This window comes from Myxocyprinus asiaticus, chromosome 46 (genome assembly GCF_019703515.2).
Source record: "Myxocyprinus asiaticus isolate MX2 ecotype Aquarium Trade chromosome 46, UBuf_Myxa_2, whole genome shotgun sequence".
Lineage (NCBI taxonomy): Eukaryota > Metazoa > Chordata > Actinopteri > Cypriniformes > Catostomidae > Myxocyprinus > Myxocyprinus asiaticus.
In genome coordinates this window covers 28295158-28315492 of record NC_059389.1, presented here as the reverse complement: position 1 = coordinate 28315492, position 20335 = coordinate 28295158, and the positions used below count along the sequence as shown (strand labels likewise).

At 36.7% G+C, this 20335-nt stretch overlaps 2 protein-coding genes across 2 annotated transcripts in view; one reads left to right on the top strand and one right to left on the bottom strand.

Annotated features, from left to right (window-relative positions):
- Positions 1-1147, bottom strand: part of LOC127436283 (retinoblastoma-like protein 2) — a 58154-nt gene extending 57007 nt beyond the window's left edge. The window contains exons 1-2 of the mRNA XM_051690349.1: positions 858-1147; positions 221-351 (exon numbers count right to left, since the gene is read on the bottom strand). Coding sequence (XP_051546309.1) covers positions 221-351; positions 858-995 — 269 coding nt within the window. The 5' untranslated portion in view covers positions 996-1147. The remainder of the gene's footprint in view (positions 1-220; positions 352-857) is intronic.
- Positions 1148-1732: 585 nt separating this feature from the next.
- Positions 1733-20335, top strand: part of rpgrip1l (RPGRIP1 like) — a 41643-nt gene continuing 23040 nt past the window's right edge. The window contains exons 1-15 of the mRNA XM_051690338.1: positions 1733-1786; positions 2437-2532; positions 2655-2799; positions 6645-6958; positions 9680-9785; positions 9873-10016; positions 10139-10244; positions 10582-10728; positions 12188-12261; positions 12757-12896; positions 12973-13079; positions 16843-16893; positions 17025-17204; positions 18061-18178; positions 18279-18731. Of these exons, the coding sequence (XP_051546298.1) occupies positions 2445-2532; positions 2655-2799; positions 6645-6958; positions 9680-9785; positions 9873-10016; positions 10139-10244; positions 10582-10728; positions 12188-12261; positions 12757-12896; positions 12973-13079; positions 16843-16893; positions 17025-17204; positions 18061-18178; positions 18279-18731 (2173 nt within the window). The 5' untranslated portion in view covers positions 1733-1786; positions 2437-2444. The remainder of the gene's footprint in view (positions 1787-2436; positions 2533-2654; positions 2800-6644; positions 6959-9679; positions 9786-9872; positions 10017-10138; positions 10245-10581; positions 10729-12187; positions 12262-12756; positions 12897-12972; positions 13080-16842; positions 16894-17024; positions 17205-18060; positions 18179-18278; positions 18732-20335) is intronic.

Here is a 20335-nt window from a genome sequence, read left to right as displayed (position 1 = left end):
CTGTTTTATGTAAAAAAAATAAAATAAAAAGGAAATCAAGTGGAAAATATATTTAACCATTAGAACATAACTTGTACTATACAGGGTTACATTTATATAGATGTATATAAAAATCACTAAACAACTGTTATTATTTTGTTATGATCATCAAGTCTTTATTTATTCAGTCTATTTTTTCTAGTATCTATCTATCAGAATGAGGTGAGGCTGATTTTCTGACCTCTGTTGTGAAGAGCGCAGGATCCTGGTCAGTGACACATAGTTGCCCTCTGCTGTGCCTTTACTTACAGTGGGTACTGAAGATCTACAAGCCACATATAGAGCACACGCCAACCAGTGCATTTCACTACCCTGAGACAGAAAGACACAATGTTAGTACCGCCATAATACAGTCATAATACTTTTTGTAAGGGTATTCTATCCTAACCCTAAGGTGACTATAAGGGGGCACTAGCCCCTATATAGGGAGCATGTCTGGGGCAAATGCTATCAAGATATATTATTATTCTTCAGGTATCAGCATTCAAATGTTAAAACACAACCACTATTGAAAGTATTTTGCTGTAAAGGACGTGTTCATTCAGATAATGCCTCTGATGATGTCACACATACAGTATGCTCTCACCCCCTTACGCGCATTCTGCACTCATGTCAAATAGACAGTATGATCTATTTACACACGCACGCTTGTAAACATTTACGAGCACACATGCAAATATTCATGTATATATTCAAGTACAATACTCGTTATTATTCAAACAGAAAAACAACATGGTGCATGAAAAGGCACATACTTTACTATGCATGCATGCACGTATATCGAGTACGTGCATTAGGCCTATACAAATACAGTTTACCTCGAGAGTGTAATTTTTGCTGATATTTTCATAGCTTCTCCATGCTCCGTTACTCGACTCCTCGTCCATATTCAGACCTCGACACAGATCTTCAAATTCATGTCTAGTTTTCTGTAATGTGTCTTCCTCCTCGGTCATTTTGGGGCTTTTCGTGCGTGTATATATTGAGACACAAGTGATTTTAATCTATGTTAGCTATATAAGACATGCAGAAAAGAAATCAGCTGTTAAATGAACTGGAATTATGTTATTTCATGACAGCGCGAGCGAGTACGGTGTAGCCATTTAAATGTCCTTTGATTGACAGCTCATTCCTGCTGCATTTGAGTTACGCTGAGTGCGTGCCGACGGCTTCGGGATGAAGAGATACGCCGAGTATTTGACGTAAGTATGATAGCAAATAGCATTCTGTGCGCAGATCCTGTAACACGGAAGTTGAAGCCCCGCCCACTTTCTGCCTGTTTAATGCCATTTTCCTGTTGGCATAACACATAATAAATCACTACTTTATGAGTCTGAACCTGCATTTCTGCTTTCAGATGACGGCTTAATGTAGTTAAAGGATGTGACGTGTGAAAATAAGCCTTTGGTGTTAAGTTTGGTGCATTAGTCCTTTTTTTTAATTTACTGTAAAGCACATTACATTGCAATCCCATGCAAAATTAGTGTTAATATACAGAAATTAATATACTTTGATTGAATATGTGGAATATTGTCAAACAGGAGATTATTTTTACTCTTTTGCTTGCTGTAGTGGGATTTCAGATAAGCTGTTTTCGAGCGGTTCATTTAGTTAGTAGGTGAACGCGTGATTCCGTTAAAACTACATTTACCATAAACCCGTTTCCGGAAGTTGATAGCTTTAAAGAGGAAGTGGACGATGTTGTTTGTTAGCAACAGTCGCTGTGGTCTGTGATGCTTTTGAATCGGTGAGAGATTATGTTTGGATTTAACGATTTTATAAACATTTGAAATGACCTGTAGGGATATGTGTGTTTACTACGCTGTTTACACTTGCGCTTCTTGTGCTGGAGTTCTTTTATTCTTTTGAAAACTGTTTGTATGAAATAAATGACATTGAATAGGTAACCATGAGATTACGGTACACTAGTTTTTGTCAGATGGAAGTGCCACAGTACTGAATGATTAGGCTACTATGATTCCTATGTGCATGCACCATGGTATTTACATGGTCCTCCGAACTACTTATAAGCATACATATACTATAAATAAAGCATACTATATATAAAAACATAGCAATATGATGCGTTTGATGCTCTTTTGTAAGTCATTGTAATTTACGGTCATTAATGTAATATTTGCAAAGTTTCTAACGTATATATCTGCTGTGGGGTTTGATCTTTGAATCACGCACTGTTTCAGGCAGTATCATGAGAAACATTGATTATAAAAGTGTATTTTTTTTATTATTATTATTGTTATCGTTTTTTACTTTGTGAAAAAATACCAAAAATCTGATCTTACTGTTTTTGTTTTCTTTTTCGAATGGACTGATTGCAATGCTGTATACATGTTAGGCAATCATTGCTTATGAAAGGAGTATTGTGGATGTTTTCAGATTGAATAATGTTTGCTCATGCTGATGAGACGGCTGCTGATATTCCTGTGAAAGACATAACTGTCAACACAAATGGAGCAGGAGCCACATTATCAGGTCTGGGGAGAACTCAAATCATAAGATTTTTTTTTCTCTGTACAAGGTGTCAGTATATTGCAAGTTGAAACTTTTCTGCCAAAAGGATCACAATATGACCAGGTTGTAATGTTTGTTTGTAGAGGCTCTATTGTCTCAGAATGTCAGAGAGAGACAGAATGTGTCCAAGTTCAGCAGGGAGGAGCTGGAGGACAAATATTTGCGTCTGCAGGAGGAAATCCTTATACTTAAACAACACGCATGCAAACAAGAAGACAAGATCCGAAGGTAAATGCGTGTTTGTTTTTTGTTAATCTATCCAAGCAATCTGCACAGTTTCATCACACATAGTCTGCTGGACTGTGATTTGACAGCAGTCATTCAATTGTAAATATTTTAGATTCATTGGTTTCATAAGTAGTAGGGATGTTATTGAATAATCAAAGATTAATAATTTAACTGATTAATCTTATTGATCTTCGATTAATCATTTTCAGCTCAAAAGCGTTAAGTAATCATGCCAGCAGATAGAGAAAAAGATTCAATTCTGTATCTTCTATGCAAGTTTTTATTAAAAGTAATACATTAAAAGTCAATAAAACAATTCACAAATTCGTACTAAACTCAGCCTGAATGTATTAAAATACACTGAACTGAATATATATTAAGAGGAAAATATCAATACATGCATTCCTTACGTGTATTTATTTAAATTATATTTAAACAGTAGGCTACATGTGCGTACTAACTTCGGTGGTTTTTTCATGTTTTCACGTTTCCTTCTACAGTAAGGAATTTATTTGTTCCACTAAGGGACACACAAATCATTGTATTGTTCTTGTGCAAAATGAATACATAATTCAAACATTTACAGTGTAGGTTGGAAAATGTATGTGGAACCCCTTGGCTAATGACATCAACAAAACATAGAGTCAATAGCTGGCAAACCTGGCATCCAATTAATGAAACGAGATTGGAGGTGTGGGTTAGAGCTACTTTGACTTAAAAAAAGGACTAAACATTTTTAGTTTTCTATTCACAAAAAGCGTCTGCTTATGTGGACCATGCCTCACAAAAAAAAAGAGATCTCAGAAGACCTACGATCAAGAATTGTTGCTTTGCATAAAGCTAGAATGGGTTACAAAGTTATCTTGAAGAGTAGAGATATCCATCTATCCACATTGAGACAAATTGTCTTTTTAAAAGAAACGATTTAGTACCGTGTCTACTCTCCCTAGAAGTGTCTGTCCAGCTGGTGACTCAAAGGGCACACTGCATAATTCTCAGTGAAGTAAAAATGAACCCTAGAGTGACAGTTAAAGACTTGAAGGAATCATTGGAACTGGAATCTCTGTTCATGAGTCTACTATACGGAAAACATTAAACAGGCATGGTGTCCATGGCAGGACACCACGAAGGAAGTGCTGCTTTCCAACAAAAACATTGCTTCGCACCTGAAGTTTGCCAAAGACCACTTTGACACTCCACAACGCTAATGGGAAAATGTTTTGTGGACTGAAGAAAATAAGGTTGAATTGTTTGGGAAAAACACGCAGCACTACGTATGGCGTAAAAAGGCCACCACATACCGACATGAAAACATCATCCAATGGTGAAGTACGGTGGAGGGAGCATCATGATTTGGGGCTGCTTTAGGGTTTGGACCGCTTGCCATTATCAAGATATCCTACAGAATAATGTCAGGGTGGCTGTGCGCCAGCTGAAGCTCAGTAGAAGTTGGGAATAAGGACAGTACCCCTAAACATCGAAGTAAATCCACTAAAGAATGGCTTCACAAAAAGAAAATCCACCTTTTGGAGTGGAACAGTCAGAGCCCAGACCTTAACCCAATAGAAATGCTGTGGAATGACCCCAAGAGAGCTGTTCACACCAGACATCCTAAGAATATGGCTGAGCTGAAGCAGTTCTGTAAGGAAGAATGATCCAAAATTCCTTCTGAACGTTGTGCAGGTCTAATCCACAGCTACTGGAAACACTTGGTTGAGGTTATTGCTGCCAAAGGAAGATCGACCAGTTATTAAATCCAAGGGTTTACTTACTTTTTCCACAGCACTGTAGATGTTTAATGGGATGTGTTCAGTAAAGACATGAAAGATTATAACTGTTTGTGTGTTGCTAGCTTAAGCACATTGTGTTTGTCTATACTTGTGACTTTGATGAAGATGAGATGACATTTTATGACCAATTAATGCAGAAAACCAGCTAATTCCAAAGGGTTCACATACTTTTCTTGCCACTGTATTTCATCTCAAGCGTGCTCTTTGCTGACACTTTTGTCCACTTGGTTAACAAGTACACTAACTTTTGAAAACTTTATCAAGGGAGAAATTGTTTGGTGTGGTGGAAATGACGCCTCAACTGTGGGACAGTCGTAATCTTTGAAAAATTGGTAGAAATAATTTTTCACACAATAAATACTGAAATGGTTTGTTTATTTCACTCTATGTTTAGATTATCATAGTTTTAAACATGTAATAATTTGTGTTTTTATAATGGATTTGCATAGTTTAATATTGAAAGTTTGGTCGGGGACCCGGCTAAAACAGTAAAATATATACATAAAATACATTTGAAAGTACCAAAAATCAATGATGAAGGCCTGGTAAAAAGTCAGTTTTAATGTGACCATATAACAAAAAGAAAAAAGTTTAAATCTGGTCTTTTTTTAAGCAATATCGTTGAAGAAAGTTGAAGAAACACCCATATGTATATTAATATTAGGGCTGTCAATCAATTCAACATTTTCAATTGAATTAATTGTGTACTTTGATATTTGCACCGAAAGGCCCCCAAATAAAAATCATTAAATTTATAATGATGCAATATTTTGATAATTATTTATTTAATGTACACTGGCGGCCAGAAGTTTGGAATAATGTCCAGATTTTGCTCTTATGGAAAGAAATTGGTACTTTTATTCACCAAAGTGGCATTCAACTGATCACAATGTATAGTAAGGACATTAATAACTTGAAAAATTACTATTGCAATTGAAACAAATTTTCAGAACTTCTTAAACTACTTCAGAGAGTTCTCATCAAATCCTCCACATGCAGCAATGACAGCTTTGCAGATCCTTGACATTCTAGCTGTCAGTTTGTCCAGATACTCATGTGACATTTCACCCCACGCTTCCTGTAGCACTTGCCATAGATGTGGCTGTCTAGTCGGGCACTTCTCACGCACCTTACAGTCTAGCTGATCCCACAAATGCTCAATGGGGTTAAGATCCATAACACTCCTTTCCAATTATCTGTTGTCCAATGTCCAAGGGGAGAAAAAACTAAAATAACAAGGCATTTCCATTCACAGAACTGCCCCTCACTGAATGTTTTTTGTTTTTGGCACTATCCGGAGTAAATTCTAGAGACTGCGGTGTGTGAAAATCCCAGGAGATCAGCAGTTACAGAAATACTCAAACCAGCCCGTCTGGCACCAACAAACATCCATGCGATTATCTAATCAGCCAATCGTGTGTCAGCAGTACAGTGCATAAAATCATGCAGATACGGGTCAGGAGCTTCAGTTAATGTTCACATCAACCATCAGAATGGGAATAAATGTGATCTCAGTTATTTAGACTGTGGCATGATTGTTGGTGCCAGACGGGCTGGTTTGAGTATTTCTGTAACTGCTGATCTGCTGGGATTTTCACACACAACAGTCTCTAGAATTTACTCTGGATGGTGCAAAAAACAAAAAAAAACATCCAGTGAGGGGCAGTTCTGCAGATGGAAATGCCTTGTTGATGAGAGAGGTCAACAGAGAATGGCCAGACTGGTTCAAACTGACAAAGTCTACGGTAACTCAGATAACCGCTCTGTACAATTGTGGTGAGAAGAATATAATCTCAGAATGCTATACTGAGATGCGGGTTGGCGCTGTTTTGGCAGCTGATCGGTACCCGCTTCAGGCAGACACTTTTGAGTGTATCATTTTGGTTGTGTTGTGACACACATCTTGTGCTGTCTGCTGACAGTGTAGTTTGTTGCCTGCCCAGTTGCTGTTGCACTTACTGCCCTCTAAGTTATTAATCACTCTGAATTAACTCATTAAAATGATATATTGTAATGATGTATGCACGTATATCTGTATTAATATATATATTTTAGGATGGCCACCAAGTTGATTCGTCTGGTGAAGGACCGCAAGCAGGGCGAGCGGGTGGCGTCTGGGGGTCGTGTAGCAGGTGTTCGTGATGTTGAGAGTGAGGAGATGATTGAGGAGCTGCAGGAGAAGGTTCAGGAGCTGGAGAAACAGAATGAAGGGCTCAAACGGCGTCTGCTGACAGCTAAACACCAGTTACAGGTGCAAACCCGCAGACACACTCCATACAGCCACATACAGCCACGCATCAACTCAGGCCTGCGCGGACTCAGAGACGACACACCCATGACACCATCAAGACCACACACCCCCAAAACAGGTGCTCACATTCGATTCCATTCTATTCTATTCTATTCTATTCTATTCTATTCTATTCTATTCTGTGTTCTTTATTCTATACTGTGTTCTACATTCTATTCTGAGATCTGTTTTATGTTCTATTCTTTTTTTATTCTATTCTGTGTTCTGTTCTATTCTATGCTATTCTGTTTTCTGCATTCTATATTCTATTCTGTGATCTCTTTTCTATTCTGGTTCTTTGTTCTATTCTATTCTGTTTTGTGTTCTCTTCTATTCTGCGATCTATTGTATCCAAGTCTGTTCTGTGTGTTGTGTATTCTATTCCAAGATCTATTTTCTGTTCTATTCTGTGCTCTCTAATCTGTTCAATGCTGTTCTATTCGGCTGTTTTCTGTTTTGTATTCTATTCTACTATATTCAGTGTTCTATATTCTGCTTTCTTCCATTCCATTCATTTGTGTTTCTATATTCTATTCTGCTATGTTCTGTGTTTTCTATTCTATCCTGTGTTCTGAATTCTGTTCTGCATTCTGAGATTTCTATTCTGTTGTTTTCTATTCTATCCTGTGTTCTATATTCAGTTCTGCAGTCTATTCTGTGCTCTATATTCTATTCTGTGTCCTATACTAATTCCCGTGTTCCACATTCTATTCTGTGATGTATTTTTTAATTCTATTGTGTTCTTTCTTCTATTCTGTGATCTATTCTGTGATATATTTAATTCTATTCTATTCAGTGTTCTCTGTTCTACTCTATTTTCTGTGTTTTAAATTCTATTCTGTGTTCTGTACCAAACATTTCCATGTTCCACATTCTATTCTGTGATCTATTTTCTGTTCTATTCAAATTTTTTCTATTCTGGCTCTGTTCTGTTCTATTCTATTTTTTTTAAATATTCTATTCTGATCTATTGTGTGTGTGTTCTGTATTCTATTCTGATATCAATTTGCTATTCTTTTCTGTTCTATTATGTACTCTCTGTTCTATTCTATTCTATTCTGATGTTTCCTTTCCTCTATATTATATTCTTGTATTCCAATCAGTTATGTGTTCCATATTCTTTTCTTTTGTTTATTTTGTATATTCTTTTCTGCTATTTTCTGTTTTCTATATTCTATTCTGAAATTTCTCTCTATTCTATCTGGTGTTCTATATTCTGTTTTGCAATCAATTCTAGTCTATTCTGTGTTCTATAATCAGTTCTGAGATCTATATTCTATTCTATGTTCTATATTCTCTTCTGCAGTCTATTCCAGTCTACTCTTGGTTCTTTATTCTGAGATCTGTTTTCTATTTTATTCAATTCTATTCTGCTATCTTCTGTGTTCTGTATTCTATTGTGTTCTATACCAATTATTTCAGTCTTCCACATTCTGTTGTGTGATCTATTTTATATTCTATTCTTTTCTGTTATGTGTTTTATATTGTATTCTGAGATCTGCTCCATTCTTTTCTGTATTCTTTATTCTATTGTGAGATCTACAGTATATTCTATTCTGCTACTTTTGTGTGTTCTATACCAATCATTTCTGTTCCATATTCTATTCTGTGACCTATTTTCTATTGTATTCTATGCTATTCTATTCTATTTTTCTATTTTCTGTATTGTATTCCACTATGTTCTGTGTTCTGCATTCTATTCTGTGTTCTATTCCAATCTATTCTGTGTTCTACATTCTTTTATTCCATTCTATTCTATTCCTGTAATCTCTTTACCTCTGTTAGAGACAGTTCTTTAATTAATTGTACTCAATTGCACCTATAAAGAAAGAATATGAATATGCCTAAATTTATTTATTCTGTGTTCTACATTTGTCTATTAAATTAAAGGAATTTTACAGGTTTAATACAAGTTAAGCTCAATGGACAGCATTTGTGGCATAATATTGATTGCCACAAAAATTACTTTTGAATCGTCCCTGCTTTTGTTTAAAAAACCCAAAAATTGGGGTTAAAGTGAGGCACTTACAATGGAAGTGAATGGGGGCCAATTTTTGAATGTTAAAATACTCACTGTTCAAAAGTATAGCCACAAGACATAAACAATATGCGTGTTAACATGATTTTAGTGTGATAAAATCACTTACTGACCTTTCCTGTGTAAAGATATAGCCAATTTTATGACTTTGTTGCCATGATGATTTGATGTCAACAAACCCTAAAACGACTGTAAAAAAATGACTATTTAAACAACTTTACAGCTCAAATAATACATGAGTTTTAACAGAAAAATTAATGTAAGTGCTTTTATAAAATTATAAGCTTCACATTTCTACCTTTAAACCCTCTAAAAATTGGCCACATTAACTTTCATTGTAAGTAACTCACTGTAATCTCCATTTTTGCCTTTTTTTAAGAAAAGGACGGACGAGTCTGAATAAAGTTTTGTGGTAATCAATATTATGCCACAAATGTTGTCGATTGAGCTTAACTTGTATTGAACCCGGAATATTCCTTTATTGGACACAAATGCTCATATAAAATAAAATTCTGAATAGGCCTACATTTACATATTATGTGTTCTATATTCTATTCTGTGATCTGTATTCTATGCTTTTATGTATTCTACATTCTTTTCTGCATTCTATTCCTATCTGTTCTGTGTTATGTATTTTATTCTTTTTTTATTCTATTCTATGCACTGAGCCTTTATTAGGAGGACAGAGATATTTAAGAAATTATGAAGAGCCCTATAATTGTTATGTCCACAATATGGTCCTGTGTTGTCTCTCACTCAAAGGTATGAGGCTCGTTGACGGGGACATAAGTGCAAAACCACCCCAGGGTTTGTTGCCCCGCTATGGACAAAGTCTGCTGGATGAGGCCCGTGCTGAAATCCGCAATCTGTGAGTACAACGCAAGATGCAGTACTTTATCTAATGCCAACACAACACTTATCAAATGCAAAGCATTATATATGATGTTTTTTCCAGGGAGAATGTAATTGAGAGTCAGCGAGCTCAGATGGAGGAGATGGAGCGATCAGTGGAGATGTTGAGGGATCAGCTGAAGAGGAAAGAGAGAGATTTTGAGGACTCATACCTTCAGATGAGAGAACAGCAGGCCAGTGGACAGAGGTGATGCTTTCTTCTTCTAAACATGGTCTACTCTACTCCAGCTCTGATTCTGCACAGGAACTGCTCTGACAGAAGAGTTTTAATTGTAAAGCCTCTTTACTGATGTGATATTTGTTTTTCAGGTTGACTATAAAGGATAATGTGGAGATGATAAAACTACAGAAGCAGCTGGCAGAGAAAGCAAACACACTCACAGTGCTGGAGGGAAGATTTCTGCAGCAACAAGAGGTGAGAGCATTAAAGCAGGGGAACCCCAGCTTCAGGGACCCCAAAATTTTAAAATACTAGACTCATTTTATCCTCTTTTAGCTTCTCAAGTATAACCTTTGCCATTCTATCATGACCACCAATATTATACTGCAAAATAAGTAATCATTTTCTTCATCATTGGTTCAGTCTAAACTGATTGGTTATTTAAAATAAGCCAATATGAAAGTGTTTCAGTATATGTGATTAAAGTGTTTGTTGTTGCCAGAACAAAACATAGTATTTAAAACAGGTATTTTCCGCCCTCTGCTGGTATTCATGTCAATAGCAGGTACTGTGTGTGTGGTGATTTGTCTAGAGTATGAAGACTCTGAAGGCCAGTCATGATGCAGCATTGATGAAGGTGGATGAGGTGAGCGGACAGCTAAAGGAGGAGAGACTGAAGACTTTACATCTGCAGACACAGCTTCAGTCCAGAGCTCTGGAGCAGAGACACACTCAAGAGGTACAACTGACATCATACACACATACTTTATACACAGAAGGATAAACAGTTCATAGTGCAATAAAACATAGGCATTATTTGAATGCAGGTACAATTTGTATTTGTATAATATAGTATAATATAATAGTGGTATTCAGGTGTTTTTTAGCCTTAAAACCCCTTAAACTCTGGTGCATTTTTAGACTGCCGCCCGCAATTTTTTACACTCAAATTTAAAAGCTTACCATTCACACATACTGTGGACTAATTGCAAAAAATTGGTCTCATTTTAAAAAATAACCCCCCCCAAATAAAATAAAAAAATACTCCAATTATTCATAAATAATATTGTATGTTTGTAATCTTATGATAAACAAAGGTTACTTTAGTTTTGTAAACATGTAATTCTGATTCTGTTCACTCTAATTCACTTTAAAAAGTCTCATTTTATTCCACTAGATGGCAGCAAGCACTAAAAAAATATATGTCTTTCTCTATCACATTCCATCACAATATACCGATCTGAAATGTAGGTGGCGCTCTAATGCATTTTAGCTCTCACAGATGTGCTCGTCCATAGACATTCAGTCTAATTTTCCGTTCAACCACCACCCTCATTGTTTCATTGAAAATCTCGGCCTCTGAGTGGACTAGAAGCTCAATCTAGGTGTCATTAGAAAGCTGAGATCCTCCCCTTTGTGATGTTCAACATTTTATCATCAGTAGTCGAAAACATATTTGAAAACGTGATTTGTTTTTTATACTTTTCCTTCTGGATGACATATTTTGTTCTGGACATCTAAGATATAACATTGGATTTTTCAGCCAAGCAGCTCACAGACCAGTAAAAAAATGGCTCTTTCGTTAGAAAACTTCCTAAGGTAAAAGCAGATATAAAGTTTTTGGGTACTTGGGGCTTACAGCAGCAGTGATCAGAGCATAAAAGAGACATTTGTATTTGATGACTTACAGAAATCATATTTCACTTTGTGATTCTTTTGAAAATTATTCAAACTGTGGTATTAGAGTAGCAACATTAACTATACAGTCACATTCCTGAGAAGAAAAGCTTTCATTTGATATATGACTTGTCCATTTATGTGCTATGTGAAGGACTTTTATTTTCATAGAAATATTTCTACCCCATTACCTCTATGGGGTGCTAATTTGAGACATGAATGATTTGAGGCCTTATTTTGTTATTTTATGTAACATAAATGCAGAAGTGATGGTTATTTCTGAAAAGTTCAGATTCTAAGCTTTCAAATGATACCTCATATGCCTGACTTATGTAGACAGAGACTTTAATGTTTTAAGAGTAAATTTTTTTCACGATATAACACCCCCCTTTGGACCCGAGGATGGGTCTATATAGTTTAAGGTGTTAAGCCATGAAACATCAACCAAGTTTAATATTTATGTTTTATATGGTAATTAAAGAGGAGTTTTCAAAGCTTAACAAAACATTTTCTGTTCACAGTTACAAGAACAAATCCAAGACTTAGAGAAGGAGAGAGATTTGCTCAAAGAAAACTGTGATAAATTTGTTAAAAGGTAAGATTATAAAAGCTTGGCCTTTATCTACATTTAACAATTAAACATTTTAAATCATATGAAAGTCCAAACAAACATATATGTTTCCTTAACTTATGACACATTGTCAAAATCTAAACTATTGTTTAAGACTTGGTGAAATGGCCTGACAGGCATAGTTTTTTCCCTGTGTTGATGTAGTTCCTATTGAAACAGGAAGTTGTGGTGGGATATATCAAAGGCCTGATCCTTTTGTTTATATATCTTTAGTTTACAGTTTAGCTATTTGTCTCTATATAAAAGATGAGTTATCAATATTTTTGGCCTGAATCCTGGAAGAGAAAAATTATAAATTTAAAATTTTTACATTTGCTAAAATGTTATTTTGTCAGCTTTTAAAAGAACACTAGCATACAGATGACCTCAAATCCAACAGATATGGACTAACTCCAATTTTGATTTCATGGGAACAAGTTTTCACTGAATATGCTTTTGATGATTATTCTGTTGTATCAGTGCGTTTGATGTGAGTCTGGAGCAGAAATGGAAGTCGAGAGAAAAGCAGCTCCAACTGCAGATTGCTCAACTGGAGATGGCTTTAAAATCTGACCTTACCGATAAAAACCAGATACTGGATAAGATCAAGGCAGAGAGAGGTAACTGAACACTTTATAACAGATGTTTTAAAACTATTGCTGTGTGAGGCTTATTGTTATTTTATTCTCTCTGAAGATTTGAATGAAAATTTGATGCAAGAAAACAAACAGCTTCAGTTGCATTTTCTCGAGCAGAAACAACAACTGGATGAAATTAAAGACCGCATGAAGTTCTTTACCAAGGTAAACTGCTTTAGTTGTAGCAGAAGAGACAAATATAGTCATTTAAAGAAATAGTTCACCCAAAAATAACAATTCTGTCATCATTTATGAATGATTCATGTTGTTTCAGACCAGTTTGAAATTCTTTACTCAGTGGAACAATTTTGAAGAATCTTAATGCAGCTCTTTTCCATTCAGTGAAAGCATATAGTGACCAGGGGCTATCAAAAGACAAAAAGCACCATAAAAATGTTGTTAAAGTATCATAAAAGTTCATATAACTCATATGCTATATTCCAAGTCTTATGAAGTCATATGATAGCTTTAATATATTATAGGTTTGACATCAATGAAACCAAACGGCATTCGTTTTTCACGTCACGTAAAGCCTAGTGTACACTATATGACTCAAGCTCTTCTCCTTTGATGTTTTGTATCGGTGACTGGCCTGCGACGAGAAGTCTCGGATCTCGCAACGAACGGTCTTGTTGTGTGTGCACTCCTGCGACAGGTCAAGACAAGTCCCAGACGCTACAATAGTTTTCAAAACTGCTTGATATCTAGATATCTTGTCGTCAGGTGTGCGCACTGTCCTATCGAGCGAGAGACCGACAATGAGCCACAGCCAAGGAAATATAGAGAGAGCGCAAGAGGAGGGCAAGGTATTAGTAAGTAGAAGACCAAAAATAATTAGAAAATGAGGTGAAACTTCACCTGCATCTCCCTACCCTCTGTCTTTATTATTTTCAACTGTTTTTCTTATGTTTTCTTTTGCAAATAGCAAAATGGGTGCAAGCTGTTCTTTCATGTTTTTCTGAAAGAGGACAGCAAGGTATTGGTTAGCAGGAGACAAAAAGTTATTAGAAAATAAAATAAAACATCATCCACATCTACATTATCCTACCTGCTGTCTATATTATTTTACAATGTTTTTTATAATTTTTTTTTCCTTTGCAAATGGTGCCAATAAGCACGAAATCGGGCGAGAGCCTTTCTTTCATGTTTGTTGACAAGTTTTCAAGAATAAACTGCGTGAGTTTGTGATTGAATTTCGTTATCGTAGTTTTAAGATGCATTTTTGGCGATTCATTTGAAACGGGACGAATCTACAGGCAGCTATAATGGCCTGGTTTTCACCGGTTATGTGCAGATTTAAAGGGAAATAAGTATACAATCTTAAAATGTAAAAAAGTGAATGCATGAACATGTACAATAGGGACAAAGATATGAGCAGCATGCATATTAGAATCTCAGTTACATTTACAGGTACTGCACTAAAATAACTCAGAATTCTGCTCTAAACATCATGTTTGGGAATATTAAGAGAAACTGTGCATCGGTTTTTAGCGCTTTATCATTTAGTAAAACACAGACATAATGATTGATTATCATTATGACATTTGACTGGTGGCCAAAAGTTTGGAATAATATAAAGATTTTGTTCTTATGGAAAGAAATTGGTACTTTTATTCACCAAAGTGGCATTCAACTGATCACAATGTATTGTCAGGACATTAATAACATGAAAAATTACTATTACAATTTGAAAAAAAAATGTTCAGAACTTCTTAAACTACTTCAAAGAGTTCTCATCAAAAAATCCTCCATGTGCAGCAATGACAGCTTTGCAGATCCTTGACATTCTAGCTGTCAGACATTTCACCCCACACTTCCTGCAGCACTTGCCATAGATGTGGCTGTCTTGTTGGGCACTTCTCACGCACCTTACAGTCTAGCTGATCCCACAAAAGCTCAATGGGGTTAAGATCCATAACACTCTTTTCCAATTATCTGTTGTCCAATGTCTGTTTCTTTGCCCACTCTAACCTTTTCTTTTTGTTTTTCTGTTTCAAAAGTGGCTTTTTCTTTGCAATTCTTCCCATAAGGCCTGCACCCCTGAGTCTTCTCTTTACTGTTGTACATGAAACTGGTGTTGAGCGGGTAGAATTCAATGAAGCTGTCAGCTGAGGACATGTGAGGTGTCTATTTCTCAAACTAGAGACTCTGATGTACTTATCCTCTTGTTTAGTTGTACATCTGGCCTTCCACATCTCTTTCTGTCCTTGTTAGAGCCAGTTGTCCTTTGTCTTTGAAGACTGTAGTGTACACCTTTATATATATATATATATATATATATATATATATATATATATATATATATATTTTTTTTGGCAGTTTCAAGCATTGTATAGCCTTCATTCCTCAAAACAATGATTGACTGATGAGTTTCTAGAGAAAGCTGTTTCTTTTTTGCCAGTTTTGACCTAATATTGACCTTAAGACATGCCAGTCTATTGCATACTGTGGCAACTCAAAAACAAACACAAAGACAATGTTAAGCTTCATTTAATGAACCAAATAGCTTTCAACTGTGTTTGATATAATGACAAGTGATTTTCTAGTACCAAATGATCAATTTAGCATGATTACTCAAGGATAAGGTGTTGGAGTGATGGCTGCTGGAAATGGGGTCTGTCTAGATTTGATCAAAAATGACTTTTTTCAAACAGTGATGGTGCTGTTTTTTACATCAGTAATGTCCTGACTATACTTTGTGATCAGTTAAATGCCACTTTGGTGAATTAAAGTACCAATTTCCTTCCGAAACAGTGAAATCTGTACATTATTCCAAACTTTTGGCCACCAGTGTATGTCCTCATGAAATCAGAGACACTCTCCTTGAAATCCGAACACAAGTGGTCAAAAGGGACTACAAGGTGTTTAACTGTGATGTCTTGCTTGTACATTTGTGATCGGGTCACCCAAAATGCATCTTAAAAGAGTAGTTCACCCAAAAATGGAAGTTCTCTCTTCATTTACTCACCCTTATGCCATCCCTGATGTGTAAGATTTTCTTTCTTCAGCAGAACACAAATTTTTATAAGAATATTTCAGCTCTTTTGGTCCAGACAATGCGAGTGAGTGGGTGCCAAAATTCTGAAGCTCCAAAAATCACATAGGTCAGCACAAAAGTAATCCATATGACTCCAGTGGTTAAATTAATGTCTTCAGAAGCGATTTGATAGGTGTGGGTGAGAAAAAGATCAATATTTTAGTCAGTATAAAAAATAAAAAAAATCTTCTCCCTGCTCAGTCAATCTCCACTTTAACTTTCACATTCCTCTTCTTGTGTTTTTGGTGATTCACATTCTTCATGCATACGCCCCCCACTGGGCAAGAAGAAGAATTTCTAGCAAAAATGGACTTAAATATTTATCTGTTTCTCACCCACACCTATCATATCACTTCTGAAAATATAGATTTAACCACTGGAGTTTTATGGATTACTTTATTGCTGCCTTTGTGCTTTTTGGAGTGTCAAAATTTTGATCACCATTCACTTGCATTGTATGTACCTACAGAGCTGAGATATTCTTATAAAAATCTTAATTTGTGTTCTGCAGAAGAAAGTCATACACATCTGGGATGACATAAGGGTGAGTAAATGATAAGAGAATTTTCATTTTTGGGTGAACTTTTCCTATAATAACATTATACACATGACCTCAGTCGAGGACAAAGTTGTATAGTTGATACACTACAGTCCTGTAGTGTTCGCACCAGCACAAAGGAAAACAAGACTGTGAGTCGCAGGGCATCGACTTCTAATCGTGTAGTGTAAACTTGGCATAACTGAACATAATGTGCCATATTTTAATATACACAAATGATGACAGAATTTGGGTTAACCTTTCATTTATGAAAATGACCATAAAATCTGTTTTAAAATAACTCATTTTATTTGTTTCAGTCTGATGCTTGAGTCCGATTGTTTTCTCTACAGGAAAGTGAAATAGACGCTGCTGAACTCAGTGAAGCTCTGATGCTCATAAAGGTAAATACTTTAGATAAGAAACTACCAAGAAACTGCAACAAACTGACAAGATATTGCATCTACTGTGTTTTTGAAATTTTTAAAGAAACTGTCATTGTTTTTGATTTGTATTATTTTTAATTGCTGTGTAGGTACGCAGGAGTCAGAAGAGTGGAGATCTGGGTTTCCTAGAGAAGGTTGAAGAGGGATTGAAGGAGGATATGGAACGTTCACTGAGGGAACTGCAGGCCACTCATGCTGAGACTGTCCAAGAGCTGGAGAAGACTAGAAACATGCTCATCATCCAACACAAGATCAATAAAGACTATCAGGTACTCCCCTTCATGGCAATGGTATTCCCTGATGACAGTGGCCTCTTTCAGCAGGATTATGCACCCTGCCGCACTGCATACATTGTTCGGGAATGGTTTGAGGAACATGATGAAGAGTGGTGCCCTGGCCTCCAAATTCCCCAGATCTCAATCTGATTGAGCATCTGTGGGATGTGCTGGACCAACAAGTCCAATCCACGGTGGCTCCACCTAGCAACTTACAGGACTTGAAGGATCTGCTGCTAATTTCTTGGTGCCAGATACCACAGGACACCTTCAGAGGTCTTGTAGAGTCCGTGTTTCTGTGGGTCGACACTGTTTTGGTGGCACACAGAGGACCAACCACATATTAGGCAGTTGGTCATAATGTTTTGGCACATCTGTGTATATTGCCAGATATTTCTCATTTGAGATTTTCACCCTCTCCATTTCTTTAATCACAGCTTTTTAGCCTTGAAATTGTTAACACAGGACCATAAAACCCTTATTTGTTTGTCTTTAGTCCATGTTTTACACTGTTCATACTTTACCTTGGGTTAGTAATTATTTCTGAGATTTAACACACTACAGTATGTATGCAAACCCTGGGGTAACATTCTTCTTTGTATATTTCTGTTCAGTTTCTGGTTGTCTTTTTGCTAAAAACTCTGTTATATTTTAACAGTGTCTGCATCATTTGACATTGTATACCTTTTTGCATCACAGTTCAGGGTTAGCACCACAAAAGCAGTGCTTATCCTGCTCTCGATTTTGAAAAATGGTGTTAACCCTCTTTCAAAATTGAAAGTGTGAAAATGCCGTTATCCCATGGTTTAGTGTATTATGGAAATGCATTTAAAGGTCTGTGTTGTTGCAGGCTGAGGTTGAAACAGTCACTCGTAAGATGGACGAGCTGAAACTTGAACAAGAACTGAAATCTGAGAAACTGGCTCAACTTCTGGACATGAGAGCTGCCAAGATAATGAAACTAGAAGGTTTAGCTGCATCTGAAACATTTTCGTCATATTGCAGTTATTAGTGATGTATAACTAACGTTTGTCCTTGGTAAACCTGATTCATTGTATGCCCATGCAGCCCAGCTCAAAGACATTGCCTATGGGACCAAGACCCACGTTTTCCATCCTGATGTAACCAATGAGGACATTACAGATGAGTTTGATGAAATGCTTCACCTGGCTCGAGGAGAGAACCTTCTAGAAATCCACCTAGGAAGAGCTCAGTTCTCACCTGAAGCTGTAAAGAGTCTAAAGGACGAAGATCCCTCCACCTTTTGCACATACGCCTTCTATGACTTTGAGCTGCAGTCCACAGCTGTGGTGCGAGGTGCTCATCCAGTGTACAGCTTCACATCTCAGTATCACGTGAGAGTGGACGAATTCTTCTTGAACTATCTACACACCAGCTCTGTTACTGTGGAGATTCAGCTCGCAGAGGGCTTGAGCTTCCGTACGGTTGCTGCTGGTCAGCTCAGGTTAAATCAGCTGCTGGAACAAGATGGGAAGGTGTTTGGCACAATAAAATTAGTAGGTGAGTCCGTAGACCATCAGCAGTTATTTGTGTAAAGAACTTTTTCAGGAGATGTTGACCAATATGGATTTTTCAGTGGCTGAAACCGATATGAGTTAGATAATTTGTCATTAATTAGTCACAATCATGTCATTTTTAAGAAAGCAGTGTGTGGATAGCATAATGCATATATATACATATATATACAGTTGAAGTCAGAAGTTTACATACACCATAACCAAATACATGTAAACTCGGTTTTTCACAATTCCTGACATTTAATCAAAGAAAACATTCCCTGTCTTAGGTCAGTTAGGATCACTACTTTATTTTAAGAATGTGAAATTTCAGAATAATAGTAAAGAGAATGATTTATTTAAGCTTTTATTTCTTTCATCACATTCCCAGTGGGTCAGAAGGTTACATACACTTTGTTAGTATTTGGTAGCATTGCCTTTAAATTGTTTAACTTGGGTCAAACGTTTTTGGTAGCCTTCCACAAGCTTCTCACAATAAGTTGCTGGAATTTTGGCCCGTTCCTCCAGACAGAACTGGTGTAACTGAGTCAGATTTGTAGGCCTCCTTGCTGGCACATGCTTTTTCAGTTCTGCCCACAAACTTTCTATTGGATTGAGGTCAGGGCTTTGTGATGGCCACTCCAGTACCTTGACTTTGTCCTTAAGCCATTTTGCCAAAACTTTGGAGGTATGCTTGGGGTCATTGTCCATTTGGAAGACCAATTTGCGACCGAGCTTTAACTTCATGTCTTATGTCTTGAGATGTTGCTTCAATATATCCACATAATTTTCCTCCTTCCCCCTATTTTGTGAAGTGCACCAGTCCCTCCTGCAGCAAAGCATCCACACAACATGATGCTGCCACCCCCATGCTTCACGGTTGGGATGGTGTTCTTCGGCTTGCAAGCTTCACCCTTTTTCCTCCAAACATAACAATGTTCATTATGGCCAAACAGTTCAATTCTTGTTTCATCATACTAGAGAACATTTCTCCAAAAAGTAAGATCTTTGCCCTCATGTGCACTTGCAAACTGTAGTCTGGCTTGTTTATGGTGGTTTTGGAGCAGTGGCTTCTTCCTTGCTGAGCAGCCTTACAGGTTATGTTGATATAGGACTTGTTTTACTGTGGATATAGATACTTGTCTACCTGTTTCCTCCAGCATCTTCACAAGGTCCTTTGCTGTTGTTCTGGGATTGATTTGCACTTTTCACACCAAACTACGTTAATCTCTAGGAGACAGAATGCATCTCCTTCCTGAGTTGTATGATGGCTGCGTGGTCCCATGGTGTTTATACTTGCAGAATATTGTTTGTACAGATGAACGTGGTACCTTCAGGCATTTGGAAATTGCTCCCAAGGATGAACCAGACTTGTGGAGGTCCACAATTTTTTTTCTGAGGTCTTGGCTGATTTCTATTGATTTTCCCATGATGTCAAGCAAAGAGGCACTGAGTTTGAAGGTAGGCCTCCAGTTGACTCCAAGCCAGATCAGAAGCTAATTGGCTTATTGCCTAAAGGCTTGACATAACTTTATGGAATTTTCCAAGCTGCTTAAAGGCACAGTTAACTTAGTGTATGTAAACTTCTGACCCACTGGAATTGTGATT